The sequence below is a fragment of the Poecilia latipinna genome, unplaced genomic scaffold, assembly GCF_001443285.1.
Source record: "Poecilia latipinna isolate Pla-1442-1.1 unplaced genomic scaffold, P_latipinna-1.0 Scaffold1322, whole genome shotgun sequence".
Classification (NCBI taxonomy): Eukaryota; Metazoa; Chordata; class Actinopteri; order Cyprinodontiformes; family Poeciliidae; genus Poecilia; species Poecilia latipinna.
The window spans coordinates 118,738-139,445 of NW_015113938.1; the positions used below are offsets into that span (position 1 = coordinate 118,738).

Genomic DNA, 20,708 nt, shown 5'->3' on the forward strand with positions numbered 1-20,708 from the left:
AGTACATGCTGAAACTCAAAAAAAAAAAAAGTCATCGGTATGGAAGTTGTGAAAAAAAAAAATAAAAAAAAAAAAAAAAAAAAAACGGTTTTAGAAAAGAAAGTAATATTGGAAAGCGGTGCGGTGCAGAGAAAGATGTAGACGTGCTCGTGTTCGCAGTTGGTCCTTGGCTGCGGTTTCTCTAGACGTTTTGAAGGAAGTGCCTGCATCGCTTCGTGGGGCTTCGTGCTGTTTGGTTGGTGGTTTCGGTGAAAAGGTCAAGACTTGGAGCATTCTTGACAGCGCTGAGACTCTCTGTCTGAGAATCTGAGTTGATTATAGTGATGCACTTTGAAAATAAACCCAAATACCTCAGCTTTCAGCGAAGGGGCGTCCCGACTGCATTATTGGACGGCAACGGCAGCCGCAGTCTTTTTCAATATTAATATTATTACAGCATTGTCAAAATACCTATGTTTAAGTATAACGTTTCAGAATAAGACCGTGCCGGTGAGAATGTGCAGATAACTGAAGATAAAATAACAACATATAAAAACGGTAGAATGAATTTTGCATTTTCTCCAGTATACACCTGGATTGTAAAGATATTGTTAACAAAACTTGTCTAATAAACCTGATGGATGTTTTCTGTAACGGGAAACTTTTCCAGGAACAAGAGTGGTTTTTCTCTCCATTTAAACTTTATTTACCAGGGCAGAAATAAATTACTGGATATAAAGCTAATGTGTAGATACTAATTGTTTTACCAGGAGTTGTTGGATGGACAGACATGGAGGGAAATTGCAAAAGAGTTCCAATTGGTTGGATTTATTTAACATTTTAATTCAGTCATAAGTTTAAAATGGTCTGATCTTTTATTTTCTGTTGACTTTAACTGCAGTGGATTTTATACATGCACATTTTTGATCAAGCCCAAAGTATATTTAGCCTGAAGGCTGTTGTAATTGATGGCTAAATGAGCCTTAATTTACTTTTACTGCCTTCCGCCTGATGATGTTATTGACATAAATGAACTTTAACTCGTTTCATTCCTTTTAACACTCTAATGCTAATTAGCAGAAATTACACCACGGTAACAGTTGTAACTGGTAACATTTTCCTCAGTTTATATCAGTGAAAGAAAGCAGCATTTTACTTCTTTTTTTTTTGGTATTTATATGAATGCTGAACTTTGAAATCTTCCTTTTAGACCAAATGAAAAGTGAAACCAGCAGGTGGGAGAGATAACGAGGATTCTTCGGCCCACGCTAGAATGTAAACAATCGCGCGTTTTTGAACAGTATATGCTCACTCTCTGTTTTCTGCTCTGCTATAGCTTCATTTTATTAAATAAAACACAATCAGGACAAAAGTAGTGTTGCATACCAGTAATGCTTAACAAAAATACAATCAGATTTGTTTTTCTCAGCTAATAAATTTGTTGGGAATAAAATGGGATACATAAAGAATCCAACTCCCTTTCTTGCTCATTCCTGCTATATTTCTTATCATCTTGTGATTCTTTTACCCCCCTCGCCTCTTCCTCCTCTTCATCATCATCTCCATACTGTTACAGCGCTCATGGTTGTACCTCACGTACTCCTCTCTTCCCTTGATCCCCACGTTATCTGGCCATAAATATACATAAACGCATCTTGACGGGGAACACACTCCCATGCATGGAAACAAAAAAACAGGACCTCACATGCAGAGGGTATTTTAGGATCCACATTCAATGTTGTTTTTTTTTTTTTTTTTTTCTCTCTCTGCAGTCCTTCCCGGCTGCTTCCCTTATCAGCTTTTCTGCTTTTACATTTATTACTGTCAGGCTGCAGTCAGCACGCACACACGCACGCGCACATCCACACACACACACACACACACACACACACACACACTCAGAGCTGTGTGTGTTCGCCTTCATCTGCCCCTCTGCAATATTTTCCTCCATCTCAGTTTTTTTCTCTCTTCCCCCCCCCCCTCCGCCGTTCTCCACCAGCTCATGCATCTTTCTTCTTATCTCTGAATGAATGAGCACAGCGCGGATAGTCTGGCTGTTCTTCGGTCCGTGCGTATGCGTGCGCCGTGTGTTGTGCTCTTGAAGGATTCTCGCAGATTTCCTGCACGCGTGTTCAGCCTCCCGTTTGAACCTGAACGCAGCTCTGGTGTGAGTCACTGATCTAGCAGGGAGCTGACTGCAGTACTTCTATTGTTCGGGCGGTACGGCTCGTTTCTCTGCTTTTACTCCTCAGGTTCTCGGGGCGTATGCTGCGAAATCCAGTGTAAACATACTGTACATATTCTGCATTTCTTGCGCCTTACCTTATTTGTAATGTCAATGTTAAAAGTGAAGCAGATTATACTACTGGTCCCCTCTTCTTACTCTATTAAGTGATTTTATTGTTTATTTTCATTCACTAAGAGGATGCATTACCCTTTATCTTTTTTCAAAAATGTTTTTCTTTCTTCCTATTACATTCATTTATCTTTGTTCTTATAATATCACACCCAACATTTAATAGACTTTAGGTCTGGCGTTTTGTATTTAATTTATGGACCCTCAAGATATAAATCAAGACATATTAATCAATAATGCATTATTTATGATCGTATTTCACACTGTTTAAAATCAAACACACTGACACTCATTTACCACCCTACTGCCAGACCTACACTGCATCTGTGTTTCCTCTATCGCCTGGAAATTTTTATTTTTTGTTGTTTTAAAATAGCAGACAGCAAAGATCACCCCACTCACCTTTAGTCACTTTTACCTTTTATTTGCACCTAAAACAGTGTTTGTATTTTTTTTCTTTCTTTCTCAGCTCCACTAACGAGGTGAAGAATCTGCTCCAGTCCATGCCCCGGACCAGCGAGCCCAGAGAGGTTCTGTTCGAGGACCGGACCCGTGCCCACGCCGACCACATCGGCCAGGGCTTCGAGCGTCAGACCACGGCGGCCGTGGGAGTGCTGAAGGCTGTCTGCACCGTAGAAAGGTAGAGGAAAAATAAATAAAAATAAAAAAATGCACCTTTAATGGCAGTTTGCCCAGAGGTGACACACGCTCAATGTTTACACAACTCACTCCGTGACAGATGGAGTGTAATCGCTCAGTTTTCCTCCACCTACCCTCTCTGCCTTATTTTCAGGTCGGAGCCGCCTCGTGTCACCAAAGACGTTGTTTGTTTCCATGCTGGGGATTTCCCTTACGTCGTTCAGAGGCTGCAGTTGGACTTGTACGAACCGCCGCTGTCTCAGGTGTTCATTTACACACAACCGCAAACAAATAACCGCACGCGGCGCAGCAGCATCTCCAGCTAGACGCAGAACACTGCAGCGTTAATGATGCTCAAGTCAAACAGAGGATCAACACTGCCATCTGGTGGAAAAAAGTGTCCTCATCTCCGTTTTGATACCATAAGGAGACTTTCGTATTCACATTGGTCAGTGGTTTAAAAAAAAAAAAAAAAAAAGACTGAATGAGATGGAAAGTTGATATCAGACACAACCAGATGGTTGTTGCTTTGATTTGTGGCTTTCCAGATGCGTTGTATTTTTCCTAAAAAGCTCACTAAACTTCAATGACTTGTGCAGAAAAAGGCGAAACAAAACAAGCCTTCAAAAATGAAAAGGCTTCAGAAACCATTACAAGAAAAAAAAAAAAGAGTTCAAGAAAAGCAACTCGTCTTCAAACAAAATGCAACTCATTTCTTTCAGTTTTGTTGAAATGCACGTTTGGTTTTATACCTTATTGTAAAACCGAACATGTTGCCATCTTACAGTTTTATTCTGTTCTTGCTTTAATGTCACATTTAAATTGTTTCAGATCATTCAACTCAATTTAATATCCAACATAATCTATTGAATACAAAAAGCTGTTTTTAAATGATCATTTCTTCAGTTTGACAGGAAACCAACCTGGCCGAATGTGTAAATATAACCTTGTTAAGTCATAATTGAACTGATTTACCACACGTAAACACAAACACTTGATCACTGCTAGATGATTAGAAGCAAGAAATAACCTAAATTATTCCAGGAGAGTTAAAAAAAAAAATCCAGGAGGTTACGAAAAAAGCCAGAGCAACATGTAAGGAACAATAACAAAGACTAGGTAAAACTGAAACATTTTAAACAAACAGCTGCTGATTAAGTTACATTTTACTCCTCGTTTTGCATTGAGCGATTTTGTGTCTGCTTCGACTGCAGCTCTTTAACGCCCTGGGTGTAACCGTCCTCTTCGTCCTCTCTCCGCAGTGCGTCCAGTGGGTGGACGATGCCAAGCTGAACCAGCTTCGGCGGGAGGGCATCCGCTACGCCCGCATCCAGCTTTGCCACGACGACATCTACTTCATCCCCCGCAATGTGGTCCACCAGTTCAAGACGGTCTCAGCCGTCTGCAGCCTGGCGTGGCACATACGCCTGCAGCAGTACCACCAGGAGGAGGAGGTGAAGGAGAAGGCTACGGTGAAGGAGGAGGAGACATTGATTCTGGCTGAGGAGCAGGGTGGAGAGAAGAAGGAGAGGATAAAGGGGGAAGAAGAGGAGGTGGCTGTGGCAGACAAATGGACGTCGCACACTGACAAAAAGGAAGAAGGCGATGATCGTCTTCTGTCGCCTCAACCCTCGGACGACATCTCAGATGCCAGCAGAGACGAAGAGGAGGCGATGCGAAGGAAAGAAGAACCTCACCGGGTTTCTCCTCCTGAAAAGATGAAGACAGAAGCTCCGACTTCTCCTCCCTGCAAGAATAAATCGCCCTCTCCTCTTCATCTCCCTCCCCCTGCTTCTCCTCATAAGGACATGAAGTCCAAAGCCTCAGCTAAGCCTCACCTCCACAGTCCACCTGGCAGCAGGACGGCGGCCTCCTCCTCATCTCAGAAGCCCCCCGGTTGCTCCAAGTCTTCCGCCAGCGCGTCGTCCTCGCCTCCAGCAGGAGCCGCCTTCACTTCCTCGCACACTGTGTCTTCTACCTCCCCGTCTCCGTCGGCTTCCTCTCCCTCTCTGACGAGTCCCACGTCTGCAGCAGAGGCTCTCGTGAAAACTCTTCCTCCTTCAAGAGTTTCCTCTTCCCTCCAGCTGCATTCGTCTTCCCATTCGGAGCAGCCGGACGATTCCCGCACAAAGGACTCCACCCGGACTCCGGCGCCGTCCGACGTACAGACTTGCTCCGCCCCGGCCGAGCGTTGGACCCGCCCGGCGGCGGACACACGGACGCAAACCGCCTCCGATTCGGAGACGAGGACTCGCGGCTCGGATCCCGACTCCAGGACTTGTGTTGATGTGCAGCAGCGACTGGCGCCAGACATGACCCGGGGAGGGGTGTACATGCAGCAGTACCCCCCCCAGCACCTCCCGCAGATGCTCCCCCCTCCTTTTCCTCCTCTGCTCCCCCCACACTCCCACCTTCAGCCTCACATCCTCCCCCAGACGCCCGTCTCCAGTCCCCATGAGCACCGCCCTCTGAACTCCTTCCTCAGTCAGGCGGCGCCACCCCATTCGGTTCACCTGGGCCACCTGCACCCCCCCCACCCGCCCAGCCTCACCACACAGTCTCAGCCTTACTTCATGGGCCCTCCCTCCTCCTCCCCCTCTCAGCCAAACGCCCCCCTCACCAGCTCCCAGTCTCTCTCGCCTCATTTCTCCTACCATCACCAGTTCGCCAAGCCCTTCTTCCCCCCACAGCACCCCGGCTTCCCCTCTCACCCCTTCCTCCCTCATCAGTCCTTCCTCCCGCAGCCACCCACTTCTTACCCACTGCAGCCACAGTACCAAACCTCAGCATCGGTGCATCCCCAGCTGCTTATGTCGCAGTCGTTTACCTCCCCTCACCCCCCGCCTCCCCCGTCCTCCACGCCGCCTCCGCCCCCTCCCCCTTTCCCGCCGCCTCCCCCCTTGCCTCAGTCCTCCCCTTCCATCTTCCCCTCTCCCCCCGAGGCATGACATCGAGCAGAAACAGATTTTATATAGGAGTATTTGTACATACCGATGGTAAATTTAAATAACTGTATATGTAGGAGGCTTTGTTTTGGTTGTGCTGTTGTAAAGCTGTACAAAGGAAGTGAGGTGGGAGGAAGTAAAGTTTTGTTTGTTTGTTTGTTTTTTTTGTTATTGAGCAGAGTGGGACTAAAACACGGTGCCTTTCATAAGAATTTATACCCTTAACTTCTCATTTTGTCACCGTTCAACCGTAAACTTCAGTGCATTTTTATCAGGATGTTATAGGATGGACCAGATGTTTGTAATCTAGAAATGGAAGGAAAAATGCTACACAGTTTTAAAACTTTTTAAGGCCACCTTTTGCTGCAATTACGTCTGGAAGGCTTCTTGAGTTTGTTCATGAAGAAAAGTATTCCCACATCATGCTGCTGCCTCCACCGTGTCCTACAGTGGGGGATTAGGAGTTCATCCCGGGAGTCTGCAACTTTTACCATCCAAAGAGCCATTGTTCCCCTCAGTCCAGCTAAATAAAACAGATCTGGATTTACAAGTATGACCTTACCTTTTGAAAAAAGATATCTTACAATTTTTATAATTACCCGCTTTAAGTAATTTTTTAAAGAGCAAACATTTTACTCCTATTTTTAGGTGTTTTTTTTTTTTATCACAAAGGAAAACAAGACTTATTTTCAAAAATATCATGGCTATTTTTTTTATATTGGATGTTGATATTTGCATAGTTCCCAGCCTGAAAATAAGAAAAATATAAAAATGACAGGTACTTAAGTTTCATTCTGTTGTGGAAATGAAACTGAAAAATAGCTCAAACTTGGATTTCTGCTCTTTAATCATTTTTAGTCAAAGTTTCTAAGACTCCAAACAGCCGGTGGTGGCTTCAGAGCCAACGGTTGCAGACAAAAACCCTTTAAGAACAGACATTTTTTTCCCATTTCACAATCATGCACTACTTTGTGTTTAAAAAAAAAAAAAATCTTTAAAATCACATTAGATTGCGCTGAGGTTTACGACTTTTCATTTTGTGGGTGCCAATCCTCATGCAAGGCATCGTGTCAGCCCGCCCCGCCGCACTAAACTGGCTCAGATTTTTACTGAGGCTTGAAGTATTAAACCGTTTTGCATTTCATTTCATTTGCAGGAAGCTGTTGCTTTTAGAAAGTGAAGGGCGCACCTGTTTTTAACCCCCGAATGATGCAAGGTCGTGGGCTCAAACGAGGCCTCTGGTGTGCAGGTGTGTTGTCCGGTTCTGTTCTCGTCCCTTCGGAGCCGACAGAACCCACCGTCAGACATAGGAAGAAAACTTATTTATTTAAAAGAGCTTTTTAAACTGTTTTTTAAAATGAAACTTGCAGCTAAAGCTTCCATTTTCGGGGGGTTTATTTAATTCAGTTGTGTATTGATACGATACTGCATCACTGCGTCCTCTGTATTTATCAGTACAAGTCGACGCAGATACTGGCTGGGCTTTTCCGCCATGTTGTGTTTAGAGCAATAACCCGCTAAATATCAAACAGAAACCTGTGTCTGTCTTTTTACTCATGTTTTTAAGTGGACAATGGAACATAATAATGAGGAGTGCAATTAATAGACGATTCTAAACTTTTCAAATGTTTCATTGGCTAAAAAAAAAAAAAAAGGAATGTTATGGACTCAACTGCAGGCTCCGTGCGAATTGAAAGTCAGTCCGTTTGCCTTCAGTGGCAGAGCGCTAATGTCATTTTTAATGTCTTCTGGCTGTTTAGATGAGTTTTTGTTGAGGAGTTGGTTCAGCCGCAGCCAAGACGGTCTCAGGAAAACACTTCCATCGGAAAAAAAAAAACAAAAAACAGCTCGCTTTAATGGTTTTACTGCTAGATTTCTGGTTTCACGCAGCCGATAAACGTTCTGACTGAGGTTTTTGCAGATATGCTTCTCCTGTTGAACATTTAAACTTCTGGATTCAAAGAGCAATACAAAGACGTGGGAGGTCAAACCGAGGCACGGGCCGGTTAAAAGAGTATAACCGAGGATTAAACGGCTGCATTAATATTCACCAATATTGTGATTTTTATGGTTTGAGGAATTTCTTTTCTGGCTGTATGGAACATGGTTATACACTGCTGCCCCTCCCTCACCTGTTGCTGCACACTGCCTCGGTCACAAGGTAATTCCGAATGATTCCAGGAGAAATCTATCTACATTTCTCCGGGAATCATTCGGAATTACAAAATAAACAAAACTGAAGAAAAAAAAAACATGATGTCTTTGCGACAGTAGGAAGAATCGATGCCGGTCCGTGCCTGGAGAGTTCCCATATGTGCAACACTTGCTTACTAATCACATTTATTTCCGGATAGTTCTGGATTTTTATGAATTAACGGATATTTCAGGTTCTTCCCAGACTGAAATGTAAACTGTATTCAGTCCTTTTTTATTTTTATTTATTTATTTGTTATTGACACTTAACAGAACTGTCTGGAGCTCATCCCCAAAGCGTTATTTATCGGTTTACCAGTCCAGTTTTGCCACATTGTTCAGATTTTTTATTTATCAACCAGAGACTGGAGGGACTTGTGTGCCGTCTACATCTGCGGAAGTTTAACAATGACAGCAACTTTTTTTTTTTTTGTCACCAGTGTCTTTTCTTAAATTATTTTCATTGTCTAGATTAGAGTGCAGTCCACTAGCTAATGTAGCCCTCGACATTTCCCCAGTGCCTGTACTTAACTGTGAACTCCTCAGTGGTCCAGAGGCGCTCGGTGCAGGGAGTTTCATCCGTTTTATGAGTCGCAGTTGAAGTTCTCTCTGAAGTACGAGAGCACCGCCTTAAATTGGGTTCCCACATCCGCCGAAAAGCCTCTAAATATCTACGTTTCAAATGGGGAAGACTTAGAAGGACGCCAACCTCAAAGAAGGCTTTGAATTGTTCTTCCTAAATATTGCCACAAGCCTGCGAAATCCAGATAAATGTAAGAATGACGCCTCAGCTTTTTTTTTTTTTCTTTTCTTTTTTCTTTCCTGCCTCAAACGACCCAATTTGAGCGACCTTACTCTGTGTATCTCTGGGGAGATAAAGTTTGATAATGAAGCACGATCAACAGTCTTAAGGCGCTCTGCAGCTCGTTTTGTGCTTTTTGGGTTTAAATGTTACAGAAACATGTCAGGATCTTCTTTTTTTTTGTACAATTGTAACAAAACCTCTGGTTGAAAACAGATGTCCTCAGGGGCTAGCATTGTTTTCACAGGATTTATTTATATCAACGATTGTTTTGTTTTGTTTTTTTGTTTGTTTTTTTCATTTTAGTTATTTCAACTGTCAGCACTGTAGTGTACATAAGAGGTTTTTGTAAAGAGGAAAAAAAAACTTGTAGTGTGGTTTCTACTTTAAATATGAACCTAGCTAATAAAAGGTTCAAAGTATGAAAATCGTTTGTATGTTTCTGTTCTCTCGTTTGAAATCCTCATTTGTCATTGTTAAGAAAATAAATTTAGAATATGCTAGTTTTAAAACTTAACATGTCTTGATTGAAATACCCTAATTATAGTTTTCAGATTAATAACTTATTCTGCCCTATTGACCTTTATTTTATCTGTAGTTGCAGCAGATTGTTTGCTAAGATCTTTTTGAAAGTGCCTTTTGTCTGTCTGGGAAACAATCAGGAGAAGTTCCAGCTTTTCACACTCATCTGTGAAAAGCCATAAAACAGCAGGAGTCCAGGCCAGTACAGGAGAGTCTCTGCTTCCACTCTGTTCAGACAAAGGGGACAAGTGGCTTTTGATCTTGGAAACAAATTGCAGGGAGTTTCTAACTTTAGAGAGGGTCAGAGATAGCTCCTGGTTGGATGAGCAAAGATACACCTTATTTGAATAAATTGAAAGACAAGAATACGCCTTTACTATAAAAATTTGTGCACGTGAGGAACAAACTAGATTTGCTCTTGCAATTCTCCAAAGACGTCTTTGCTTTTCTTTCTTTCCTTCTTCTTTTCCATCAGGTAAAAGAGGTAAAATGTCTCTGTTGTTCTGCAGTTTCTGTTGTAATTTCATACGTTGTCTTCTATTGGATTAAACTCTGCAATTCTGTGACGTCAACACTCATTGTTGTTTTCTGTGTGGCTACACGCGGTCCGCCGGGAGAACCTGGGATCCGTAAGAAGATTGAGCCAGAGATATTTCCCAAAAATATCTCTTCAACATCACCTTAAGACAATTTAAAAAAAAAAAAAAGTTAAAATTCTTATACAATTAAATCCTATTTTAGTTCAAATCATAACAAAATGATGCATTTAGTCTGATTACATGAGCAAAGTAAATTACATATTTATCTTCTGGACTTAGCTACATGCTAATACCGTAGACCTGCCAGCGTCACTGGAATGTGACACAAAAGCTAAATGCAAAAGACAGACTGATAGTAGAAGACCTTGAACATATCGCCCTTCTCTGTTAATAAGACTGTTAACAAAAGCAAAGGTCATATGAAACTCCACAAAGCTTACAAAATATTACCACATAAACCAGCTGGTGTCAGTTCACACAGAGTTAATGGAACAGTGAACGACTAATGTGAGTTTAGAACAAGTGATCACAAATAGTCCAGTTCTAAGAGAAATAACATTTTTTACTTTCTATGGAACAGAAATGCAGTTGACAGGTCTGTCATTGGCTTTGTTCAGGAAAAAGACGGAATTAATAACTGAACCAGACGTAGAAATAAAAACAAAAGTACTGAAAATTAATGGCAGCAGTAGTTCTGTCGAGAATGTAATGTTCTGTTCATATTTGTGTTAAAGATTCATGAATAGAAGCTATATAACAGGCAACTTAACTTTTTAGAGAAAATAATGTTAACAAATACAAGTAGATTTTTTTTTCTCTGCTTTGTAGTTATTTTTCTCCTGTGTGTGTTTTGTTTACCTGCCTGTATGTTCTTTACAGCTGTTATGCAACCACCCGCCGCCTGCAGTCTGCATCACGAAGACCACCACTGTGATTCAGGCAGACAACACACACACACACACACACACACACACACACACACACACACACACACACACACACACACACACACACTCTCTAATGCTGTGGCTACATAATTCAGTGCTGGTTTGCTTTGGCTCAAATTCACCTCAAAGCTAAATTTTCTCCCTGCTTCTCAGATTCCTGCGGAGAATCATTTCCTGCTGCTGTTATTATCCTTCTGTCGAGTTATTAATCATTAAGTGTAATATTGGACAAACTTTTGCATGCGTGGTGTGTTGGCTGCACGTCAGATGAGCTGAAGTTTCCTTTAAAGGGCAGCCACTCTTCTGGCGGTGTGCCTCCTCCTCCTCAGGCTATTTCAGATTGTGTCTTGTTTAGATTTCCCCCAACAGCTTTATTATCTCCTAATAAGTGAGCCTCCTATATTTGCAAACTCTTCAGTATGAATATGAACTGTAACCAAAAAAACAACTAAACTAGAAATCAGTCATTTATTAATTACAACGCATGCATATAGTCTTAAACAGTGTTTTCTTTTCATTTTTTTTAATAAAGTGCAACAAAAAAAAAATACTGAAAACAAGTGTTTGGAGCAATTGTTGGCACAAAATAAACATTAGTGGTACAAGAATGAATTTAGACTGAGAGCCAATCCAGAAATAAACTGCTGGTAGAAAGGGTTCCATTTGGATCTACTCTGCATGCAAAGAGAGTGACAGTTTATGAGACGCGTTACTACTTATAGAGTAGAAAAAGGAGCTTGTAGAAATCAAGGAGCAGCCAGAGGATGAATAACAGGGATGGTGAGTGCTAGCAGCTAAGCTAACTCCCAATATGCCAGCTGTGGAATGAAACGAGTGTGGAGGAATGCAGCCAAAGCACATGAAACTCAAGTATAACAATTACAAAGTAAACAATTCAAATACTAAAAAAAACAATACTGACCATGACAATTTTTGTTTTTAATTTTCTTCAGTGTTGGCTTCACAGTAGATTAACAAACAGCTGTTGTTCAATAAAGAATTGAAGCTCTGGGGACTGATTGACCAGCTAGCAGCTTCTTTTAGACAATTTCAGCTTCATAACCGGGCCGTTCTCTTACTACTCAAAAAGTGAGTTGAGACAACACTGCGTCAAGCCTCTCTTCTTTCAGGACAAATATTCAGCCCCAGCTCCACCAGTGCCCCCAGCAGCATGGTCCACAGCGGTATGCAGACAAATGTCAGCTTCACGTCGGCCAGCTTCTCCAGCTTGGCGCACAGCGTCAGGCAGAAGCCCAGTTTGAGCAGCATGGCGGTCAAGTACCAGGCGCGCAGGCGCAGGGACGACGAGCCGTTGCGCAGGTCGTACCCGAGTTTGCATCGCCCCGCCATCTTGACGGTGAGCATGAGGATGAGGATGCCGTCGAAGACCCAGACTGGGAGAAAGATAAGGAACCAGTTCCATTGCACCTGGAATGAGGAAGAGGAGATGATCATGATTAAGGTATTGAATAATTGTGAAATAAATGGAAAATTAATGAGTACAGATCTGAAAAGTGTTGTGCACATTTGTATTCAGGCTCCTTTACTCTAACCCTAAAATAAGATCCAGTCCAAACAAATTTAGCTATTGTATTAATAGTGAATGTTTAGTCTCAGTAGAAAAAGGTAGAGGTTTGCAATCCAGCTGGTCAACTTTAAACATAAGACCAGAAGTACAATGATGGCTCCGGTCTAGATAAAAGAATATTAATGCTAGAATGGTCTAGTCAAAGTCTAGATCGGAGTCAATCTGAAAGTCTACTGCAACCATTTCTAGCTGTGAAAAACCTGTAGCTGTAATTCTACCAGAAGGTATTGTCTCAGAGGAAATGAATGCAAATACACACCACAATTATTATTTTTTATTTGTTGAATGTAAAATTAAAACAATAAAACAGTTCGATCACAAACAGAGGTCAGCATACCTTCCCATCCAGTTTGAGCACCAGCATGATGAGAAACACCAGGGTAAAGACCCAGGTCAACAACACCCTCTGGGCCAGAGACATCTCACTATGCGGACATTCATCAGAGGAGAAAATAAATTCATGGTAAACACGCAAAAAGCTACTGCTTTATCAATGATGATAATCACTTATTACTTGTAATAGAATTGTATGAAGTTAAGAAGAACAGCGGATAAAGCCGTTACCATAATAAGCCTGTCAGTTACAGTCTTGTTGGTAAAATATATTCATTTGATATAGTACAAACTGAATCTATATGTATTCAATTAAAGCTTTTCATTCATTGTAAGCAACGGGTTGCTCTCAGCTAGCTCAAATAGCATTGTGCTAATCGACTGGTTGACTTACATTAGTGTATTCCCAACTCTATGTCAAGCATCCTCTCGTCTCTCTCTGCACCTCAAACATAGATCATCACAATAATATCACTGCCTATCAATTACATTATTAAGATTATTATAGTCCACAGCTATAATGACCACAGTCCCGTTATCTTCGGGTTTGTCCCGCCCCTCCAAGAATACGATTGGTTTCCTTTACGTTGGTCGTACGTTCCATAGACATAAAAGAGTAGAAGTTGAACTTCGTACGTCAACGTCACCGCCATGTTTTGAGTTGCATCTTTGTTGGAAGCAAGTAGATTTGGTTGTTATTATAGCTGCAAATAAATTAAATGTGGTGCTTCGGTACATTTGAAAACGTCATTGTACCTCCACTCTTAAATATTTTTGGCAAAACAAATTAGCTGAACTTAAAACAGTCAAAACTAGGTTAGTTAAATGTAGTTCTTTGGTATATTGTTCATTTTTATTTTAATGGTCATGATTAGTTCTAAAATGAGCACATTTTCCACATTTATAATTGATCCATTGTTTATTTTTTTTTTACATGTAAACTTAAATGTTTATTTTATACTAAAACCCCGGTCTCAAAGCGAAGTTAAACAGCTGTGCCAGACACAATATGTCGAACGCCCTGACGGTAGCCTATCTAGAACATGTGTAGCCATTTTGGCGTCAAACCGTAAAGGTTTTGTAGATGCGCGCAGTCTGTGGTTAGGTTAGATGTCCACTAGAGGGCGGTAGTGCTTTTTTTACTACTTTATATGTTTATAGTTGTATCCGATTTTACATACAACTATTGAAAACAAAACCAGCAGGATTTGTACTTTTCATTTAAATATTGTTTTGAATCAATTTATACAATTCGTTGTATAAACTGATTGTAAGTGTAAGTTGATCAAAATGTAACTTCACGTCCTCACGAAGCTTTACGGTAATATGCTCCAAGTAGTATTTTGACACTGAGCGTTAGAAAGGGAAAAGCTAGCGTTTCAAACATCACCGAGCAGGACTGAGCATCTCCTCCAGACAATGGGAAAAGCTCTCTAACTCTTTGCGCCATAGTTCACCTTCAGATAGCACAGATATTGGTTTGACGGAGTGGACCTGGAGCAACTGCGGCGTGAAAAGGAGGTAAGACGGAGCTTGTGCTCGTTCAGAGATATTATTAAGCACAGCTGTGCGGGCTCTTTGTGGCTGCCGCCGGTGGCTTAGCTAACTATGTAGCTTGGCTTGAGCTAAAGCACTCAAGAAGACTGGTGGAAAACAGTTTCTGCGCCCCAATACGTGGTAATTAGCTTTTAAAAATAGCTGCTTCACATGCCGTTACAGCGCCACAAAGGTTACGATCTTTTGTTTCTCTGAAAAACGCAGTGACACTACCTTCCCCCTCCTCCGGCACTAAAATCACCCTACTAACCCTTTAAGCTAAACGTTTAAATTCGGCTATATCTTTGGTGAGCAAACATTAAAGGGTTAATGCGGAACTAATCTAATTTTAATACAAAAACACTATGCGTGTGGCTCATTTGTGGTTGCTGGTTATGTGTATTTTCAACATGGTGCAGGAGATGGATGCCTCACTAGGTTTAAATATTTCTTACTCGGTCAACTGTACTTGCTCTCAGTAAACCAAGCAATGTTTTCCCCTGGATAGTGGGGTCAGCATCCTTTTTAAGATACAGTTTGGCCATTGCATCAACAATGCAGAAGGCTTTATAGATATGACACAAAATGAAGTTGAATTACAATATTTAGATTTTATTTTTCGGACAAAGAAATACAAACCTTTACGAGGGAAAGAAGACTTTATGTAGATTAGGCAGTGCTTTATCCAGTTTCCTATGCACACAGGTAGCAAGTCAAGTTCAAACATCAGAATAGAGGGGAAAGAAAAGAGGATTTAAGTGACTTTGAACTTGTCTGGGTTGTACCTCTGTGTATTTCAGAAACTTCCGATCTGCAGGGATTTTATGCTTAATCATCCCTCCCTTTTGAAGTGGATGCTTGAAAGAGAAAATATCTTATGAGCAGCAGTTGTGTGCAATGGCCTGACGGGTTCAAGATCACAGAAAGGCAACAACAGCTCGATAACTTATGGATCCAATGCATAAAACCATTTCAGAACACAAAACTCATTGAATCTCAGAGCAGATAGATTATAAACAGCATCAGGTATCAATCCTGTCAGCTAAAAACTGCAATCTGCAGAGTCTAAACTTCACTTGTAATGTTCAGGTGATAGGCTAAGATTTTGACTTTAACAATGTGAAAGCAAGATGCGTCCTGCGTTTTGCATCCAATTTTCTAAACATGTTAAATTATTGTTAAAGCTGTAGAAGTGGTTGGTTTTTCTATTTTCTTGAAGCTTTTTGCTTGCTGTAAATATTTATGTGATACAAGTTAAGCCATTTTATTTGCACTTAACATGAAAACCTTGGACCAACCTATATTTAGTATTGTTGAGGCGTATAATAGCATACAAGATGTACGTACCTGCTGTTGTGAAGTGCAGTTTCTGATAACTGGTAACTTTAATTATTTCTTTTTTTATCTGATCAGTATGTATTATTTTTTTTAGACTCATCATTTTATGATAAAAATATGGATCTTTTTTCAGGGGGTATTTTTGGGTGTTGGTGTCTCTGCTACTGGATTGTGTGCAAACATTGATCTAACTGTAACCTGAAGATGCAAATAAGCTTTTTTCCCCCCCAAGGTAAACAAATTCTCCATTAGATGGGGAAAGTCAGCATGACGTTTGAGGGGTAAAGATGTAGGGACAATAGACTCAACTCAACCCCAACTGAAGTCACTGAAAAACATTTGAATTGTTTGAGCCCATTTTTGGTGCAATTGGGTAGATTGGCGTACTTAACTACCAAAATAGATCATGCGATACTATTACTGCATTACCCAGTATGTTAGGGCTCATACAAAAATCTGTTTGGAGTCTATTAACGAGTAGTTAAGTTTCTAAATATGTAAATCTGTATTAAAATTGAAGAATGTGTCTCCATCCTAAGTGAACAATGAGCCCGGTTTGAGAACAGGAAACTCAGATGTTATCCACAATAGTGAATTTTTCTCCTTTGAATGGTGTGTATGAGACGGAGAATATCTTATCAAAAAGAGTGTAAGTCAGCAGAAATATCCCCACCACCAGATCCATAGAAGCACAAAAAGACAAAGGTGAAGCTTAGGCCTATGTTTACATACACGACTGGGAAAATTTAGTGTTGTATTATACTTAAACATTTCAGATCATCAAGCAAATTTTAACACCAAACATAGTCAAGATAACCAAAGTAAATCACAGATTACCAGTGTTGTACTTCTTTTAGTGGCTGAATTTCACAAGCAATACCAGTATAGTGGGCTGAAATATCCTAAAATGTAACTACTTTGTAACTAAAACTTATTACAATAATAGTCATTTTGAAACCATTTTCAAGTAATATATTTCAAGTTGATCCTCTCAAAGACTAACGAACTGTAACTTTGTAGAGAACACTCCACACTGGAATTGAAGACTTTTTCAAATATCCAAAATAAAATACAACCACAAAAAGAATACATAAAAGGAAATAAAAACCACATACAACCAAAACCATAAAAACATGATTACGAAGTCTCTGTAAACAAAATTGCCCTTCAAAAAATATTCATAAGAATGGAAATAATCAAGCTAATTGTTAATTGAATAATTGCTTATTTCTACAGGTGTGTGTGACCTTTAAAGAAGCCGTTTACGTGCAAAACCTCCACAACCTGGCTGTATTATAACAACTCTGGTTGTTGCCACCAATTGTGGCACAACCAGTGAGGTGGGCACCTTGTATGGCAAGACTGGCGTGTCAAATATCTTTCTATATTGGAGGTATATTTGCCATCATTTTATTAGTCTATGTCAGAAATAAAAGTATTACGTATTTACAGTTTGTCAAATAAATATGAACGTGTTGAGCAGATTACACTTTGTTTTTAAAACTTTTGACTGCTATAGGAATGATTAGCTGCAGGATGATGCAGCATTGTCATTTGACACTCTTTGAACTCTAGAATGTAGTTTGTCTTAATTGGTGGAAACATGTATTGGAGCTGGTATGTGACTTTTATGACTAGTTTGCACAAACACTGTTCAACTGCAACTTAACAATGGACTGATTGACATGCCTTTAGAGTAACATGTGTGGCTTCCATTCCTTTATACTGACAAAGGAATGTCTTCCATGATAAGACAAGGAAGATGCTTAGCTGCTGTTTAATCCCAACTTTTTGCTTTTTAATTAACAGTATGTTTATTACATGAGTGTTTCCATTTGCTAAATCAATGTTTACAAAACACCTGTTTTTTGTAAACATGTCAAACGCTTTTGACATGTGAAAGATGTTATCTCACTTGAAATACTGACATTTTACCTAGTGCGATTATCAGCATTATCAGCGCTGTCCATGATGCAGAAGTCAGACAGTGCATTTTAGTGACGCAGAAAACATCTTATCACAGTAAATTTCAATGTCAACAGAAATGTCTCCACCACCTGATCTATAGAGGCACTAATGAAGAAAAAAGGTACAGCTTCACTAATCATTTTGGGACATCAGTGCATATGTCATTCACACCTTCAACTGGAGATTTAATTATTCATCATACTTGCCATCAAGTCCTACATTTTTAAATCTAAAATGGCTCTTTTTTGCTCCTAAATATTATTTTTCTCTCATTAAAGAAATATATAAAATATTAATAACATTAGACAAAATTTAACATGAAAATCTTGTTCCTGAATAAATTAATAGAAACAATTGTTCTCAAGATGATCTGGAGCTACAGCTGGCAGATTTGACTGTTTTCCCTTTAGAGAGTTTTGTAAGGAGTACTTTTTGGTAAGATTTTATGAAACTTATGTGACATTTCGTATAAAACATGCTCTATTTGCTCTGTATACATGTTCTCGGCCTAAAAATTGGATTAATCTGATACAGTGGATCACAGAGATCTTGAAACCAAGATTTTTCAGGTTGTTTCTTTCTGGCCCTGTTGGGGAACTTAGCATTCCAAGACCGAACAATAGGGTTCAATCGCTAAGTTTGGGTAAAACACCAGAGGAAAAGTCAACATTTGTCTTCCTAAAGAGTTAAAGCTCAGGTCAGGCATTTTCTGTCAGAATTTAAATTATGTAGACAAGTCGTAAGAATCTGCATCTTTGAGCAGAAGCATATGAGTCATTTGTCCTCAGTAGTACCTGTCTGTCAGCATAGCAGTGCATCAGTTTGTCAAAGGGCTCAAAATCTCTCAGTGGATCAGGACGTGTTGTTTGACGCAACTGCCTGACTTAATGTTAGTGCTCATATGTTGTACTTCAATACGGACTCCTTGTATCGCCTCTCTCTCACTCGTCTCAGATGATTGTGAAGTGGTGTGTTTTGTGCCGTTCACCATATAACCATACTGCAGCTTGTTACGTCACCAGCTGCAGTATCCTTACATCACACACAGGACTGCTGTGTCATTTTATGTTTCAGCGGCAACACAGAGGCCTGCAGGGCAATTGTATATTTTACAGAAGCATAAAACATTCTGAGTTGTGAGATTTATTGGCCTTGTTGCTCTGATCCACGGTGGAGTGGATTCTGATTGGTTGTGTTGCAGCCTGAGAAGTCTTGTTTTATTTGCTCTCCACGTCTCCACCAGGACGTCTCCAAATCAAATATGGTGACTTTAACAAATGGGACACAAGTGCAACATTTTCTACTTGGTTCATTTGACTAGTAAAATTAAATCCAGGGTTTTCCCCAGTAACACCACCAGGCTATACTTTTACAATATATTTAAATCTTTTTAAAATGTTTGCATTTTTTTAAGACTTTATAGTTAGTGTTCAGGTATTAGTCTTCCAATCTTTCAATAGTACATAATTATCAAGTGATATTTCCAAATTTCCTGTCAACTTTAAACATTTTTTAAACTCAAAAACACGACGGGCTGGTGGATGAGTGGCTGCCCTAGCATCCAACCACCTGGGTTAGCAAGTTTTCTCGGGGAAACCTTGTAAATTTGATAAAATTGTAATAATAATGTATTGCTGTTGTAGAAGATGTCAGTGAACATTCACAACAAAACCTGCCTTTGACTGGATTAGTTTGAGTTTCAAGTTGATCAGCCCTGACTCCACTCTTCATTGTGGAAGTAGTTAGAAGATGTTGGAGACTTAAATTGGCTAAGAAGAAGGCTGAAGAGAGTACAGCACAGTGGCTCAGATTTATCTTTTTTACCTTTTATATTATCGAACATTTTGGGTTTGGACATCTTGGCAGCCTTTTGGAAATCTGACTTGGTCACTGGTATCTCTCTAAAGAAAATGAAACTGTGGGAAATGAGGGTCAAATTTGCATTTGCCTTAATCTTTAGCTCCCTCCACACATTCTCTCAGATTCAATTTGGTACTCTGGCTTGGCAAATCCAAAACAATATTACTTCTAGACGGGAGATGCAATAAAGCCGAGTCCATGCCTTTAATGCTTGAATTCTGGAAAAAAGTAAATAATCGTCGCATTTTGCAAATGTTCCTTGAAAGTTTTCTGCTTAGCTATGTGTTTGAGTCTAATTTAGCTGTGAGAGGCGTAAATCGGCTGTTAAGTCTGTCACACCCAACCCAACCTAAGATCTAATTACAAATCTGTCAGGATGAAAGACTTTTTTCTGCAGCAATCCATAATCCCGCAAAGTAAACTCGATGTAAGCAGATCAAGTGTCATTTTGATCAAAAGTGATGACTGTGGAGAAAAACAGAAGAATAAGTTCTTTAGTTTACTTTCAGGAGCAAGTTCTGGCAATGACATTCCTATTTTCCCTTTCAGGCACACCACATGCACCACAAATATTTTGAAGCATGGAACAAGCTGCAATAAAAAGGAACTGTGCTCTGATGTTAAATTGAAGAGAGTCTACATCTTCTTTTTAATCCAGTTTTGTATGTTAATGGATAATATTTTAGATCTCACATGGTAAAAATCAAGGCTTACTGAATACAACCAAAGTTTATACAATATCTTTGCTTCTACATTTTTTTCTCTCTATAATCAACTATGTCTTCATTTAGAGGTATGGATATTTGTTACTCAGATTTAGGGATATTTGCAGCAAAAATCCTGATTTTGTGTGGCTCTTTACTGGTTAAAGAAAAAAATTCATGAATCCATTCATTGACTAAAAGCCATCACATTTGCTGTTTTTCTTTGGGTTAATGTTCATCACACTTTATTTTGAAATGCATTTCAGAGTTAATGTAAGAACAAACAAAGTTCTGACCCCAGATTAAACATTGCATCCAGTCAATGAGTCTTGAAGTCGCTTCTTGCACGTTTTGCCCTTACAGTTTATATGAAACTGCAGTGATTGAGTAAACAGAGCAGCTGTGGACGAAGCACCTACATTTTAGATGCAAAAATTGACATTTTTAAATGTCCCTTTT

The 20,708-nt window shown here is 40.0% G+C and overlaps 3 protein-coding genes across 5 annotated transcripts in view; 2 read left to right on the forward strand and 1 right to left on the reverse strand.

Moving 5' to 3' along the window:
• Positions 1–8,045, forward strand: part of LOC106961678 (round spermatid basic protein 1-like) — a 42,957-nt gene extending 34,912 nt beyond the window's left edge. The window contains exons 7-9 of the mRNA XM_015055566.1: positions 2,805–2,975; positions 3,129–3,237; positions 4,237–8,045. Of these exons, the coding sequence (XP_014911052.1) occupies positions 2,805–2,975; positions 3,129–3,237; positions 4,237–5,922 (1,966 nt within the window). The 3' untranslated portion in view covers positions 5,923–8,045. The remainder of the gene's footprint in view (positions 1–2,804; positions 2,976–3,128; positions 3,238–4,236) is intronic.
• Positions 8,046–11,840: 3,795 nt separating this feature from the next.
• Positions 11,841–13,427, reverse strand: LOC106961682 (transmembrane protein 60-like). Its single transcript, XM_015055571.1, has 3 exons — positions 13,238–13,427; positions 12,848–12,935; positions 11,841–12,350 (listed from the first exon to the last, which is right to left on the reverse strand). The coding sequence occupies exons 2-3, from the start codon at positions 12,929–12,931 to the stop codon at positions 12,033–12,035; spliced, it is 402 nt and encodes a 133-aa protein (XP_014911057.1). The 5' UTR covers positions 12,932–12,935; positions 13,238–13,427; the 3' UTR covers positions 11,841–12,032.
• A 727-nt stretch (positions 13,428–14,154) lies between these two features.
• LOC106961681 (putative homeodomain transcription factor 2) overlaps positions 14,155–20,708 on the forward strand; it is a 35,141-nt gene continuing 28,587 nt past the window's right edge. The window contains exon 1 of one of the 3 annotated variants that reach the window (XM_015055570.1): positions 14,155–14,364. The gene's annotated coding sequence lies outside the window, so the exon portion shown is untranslated. The remainder of the gene's footprint in view (positions 14,365–20,708) is intronic. The other 2 variants (XM_015055568.1, XM_015055569.1) reach the window with 2 other exon arrangements.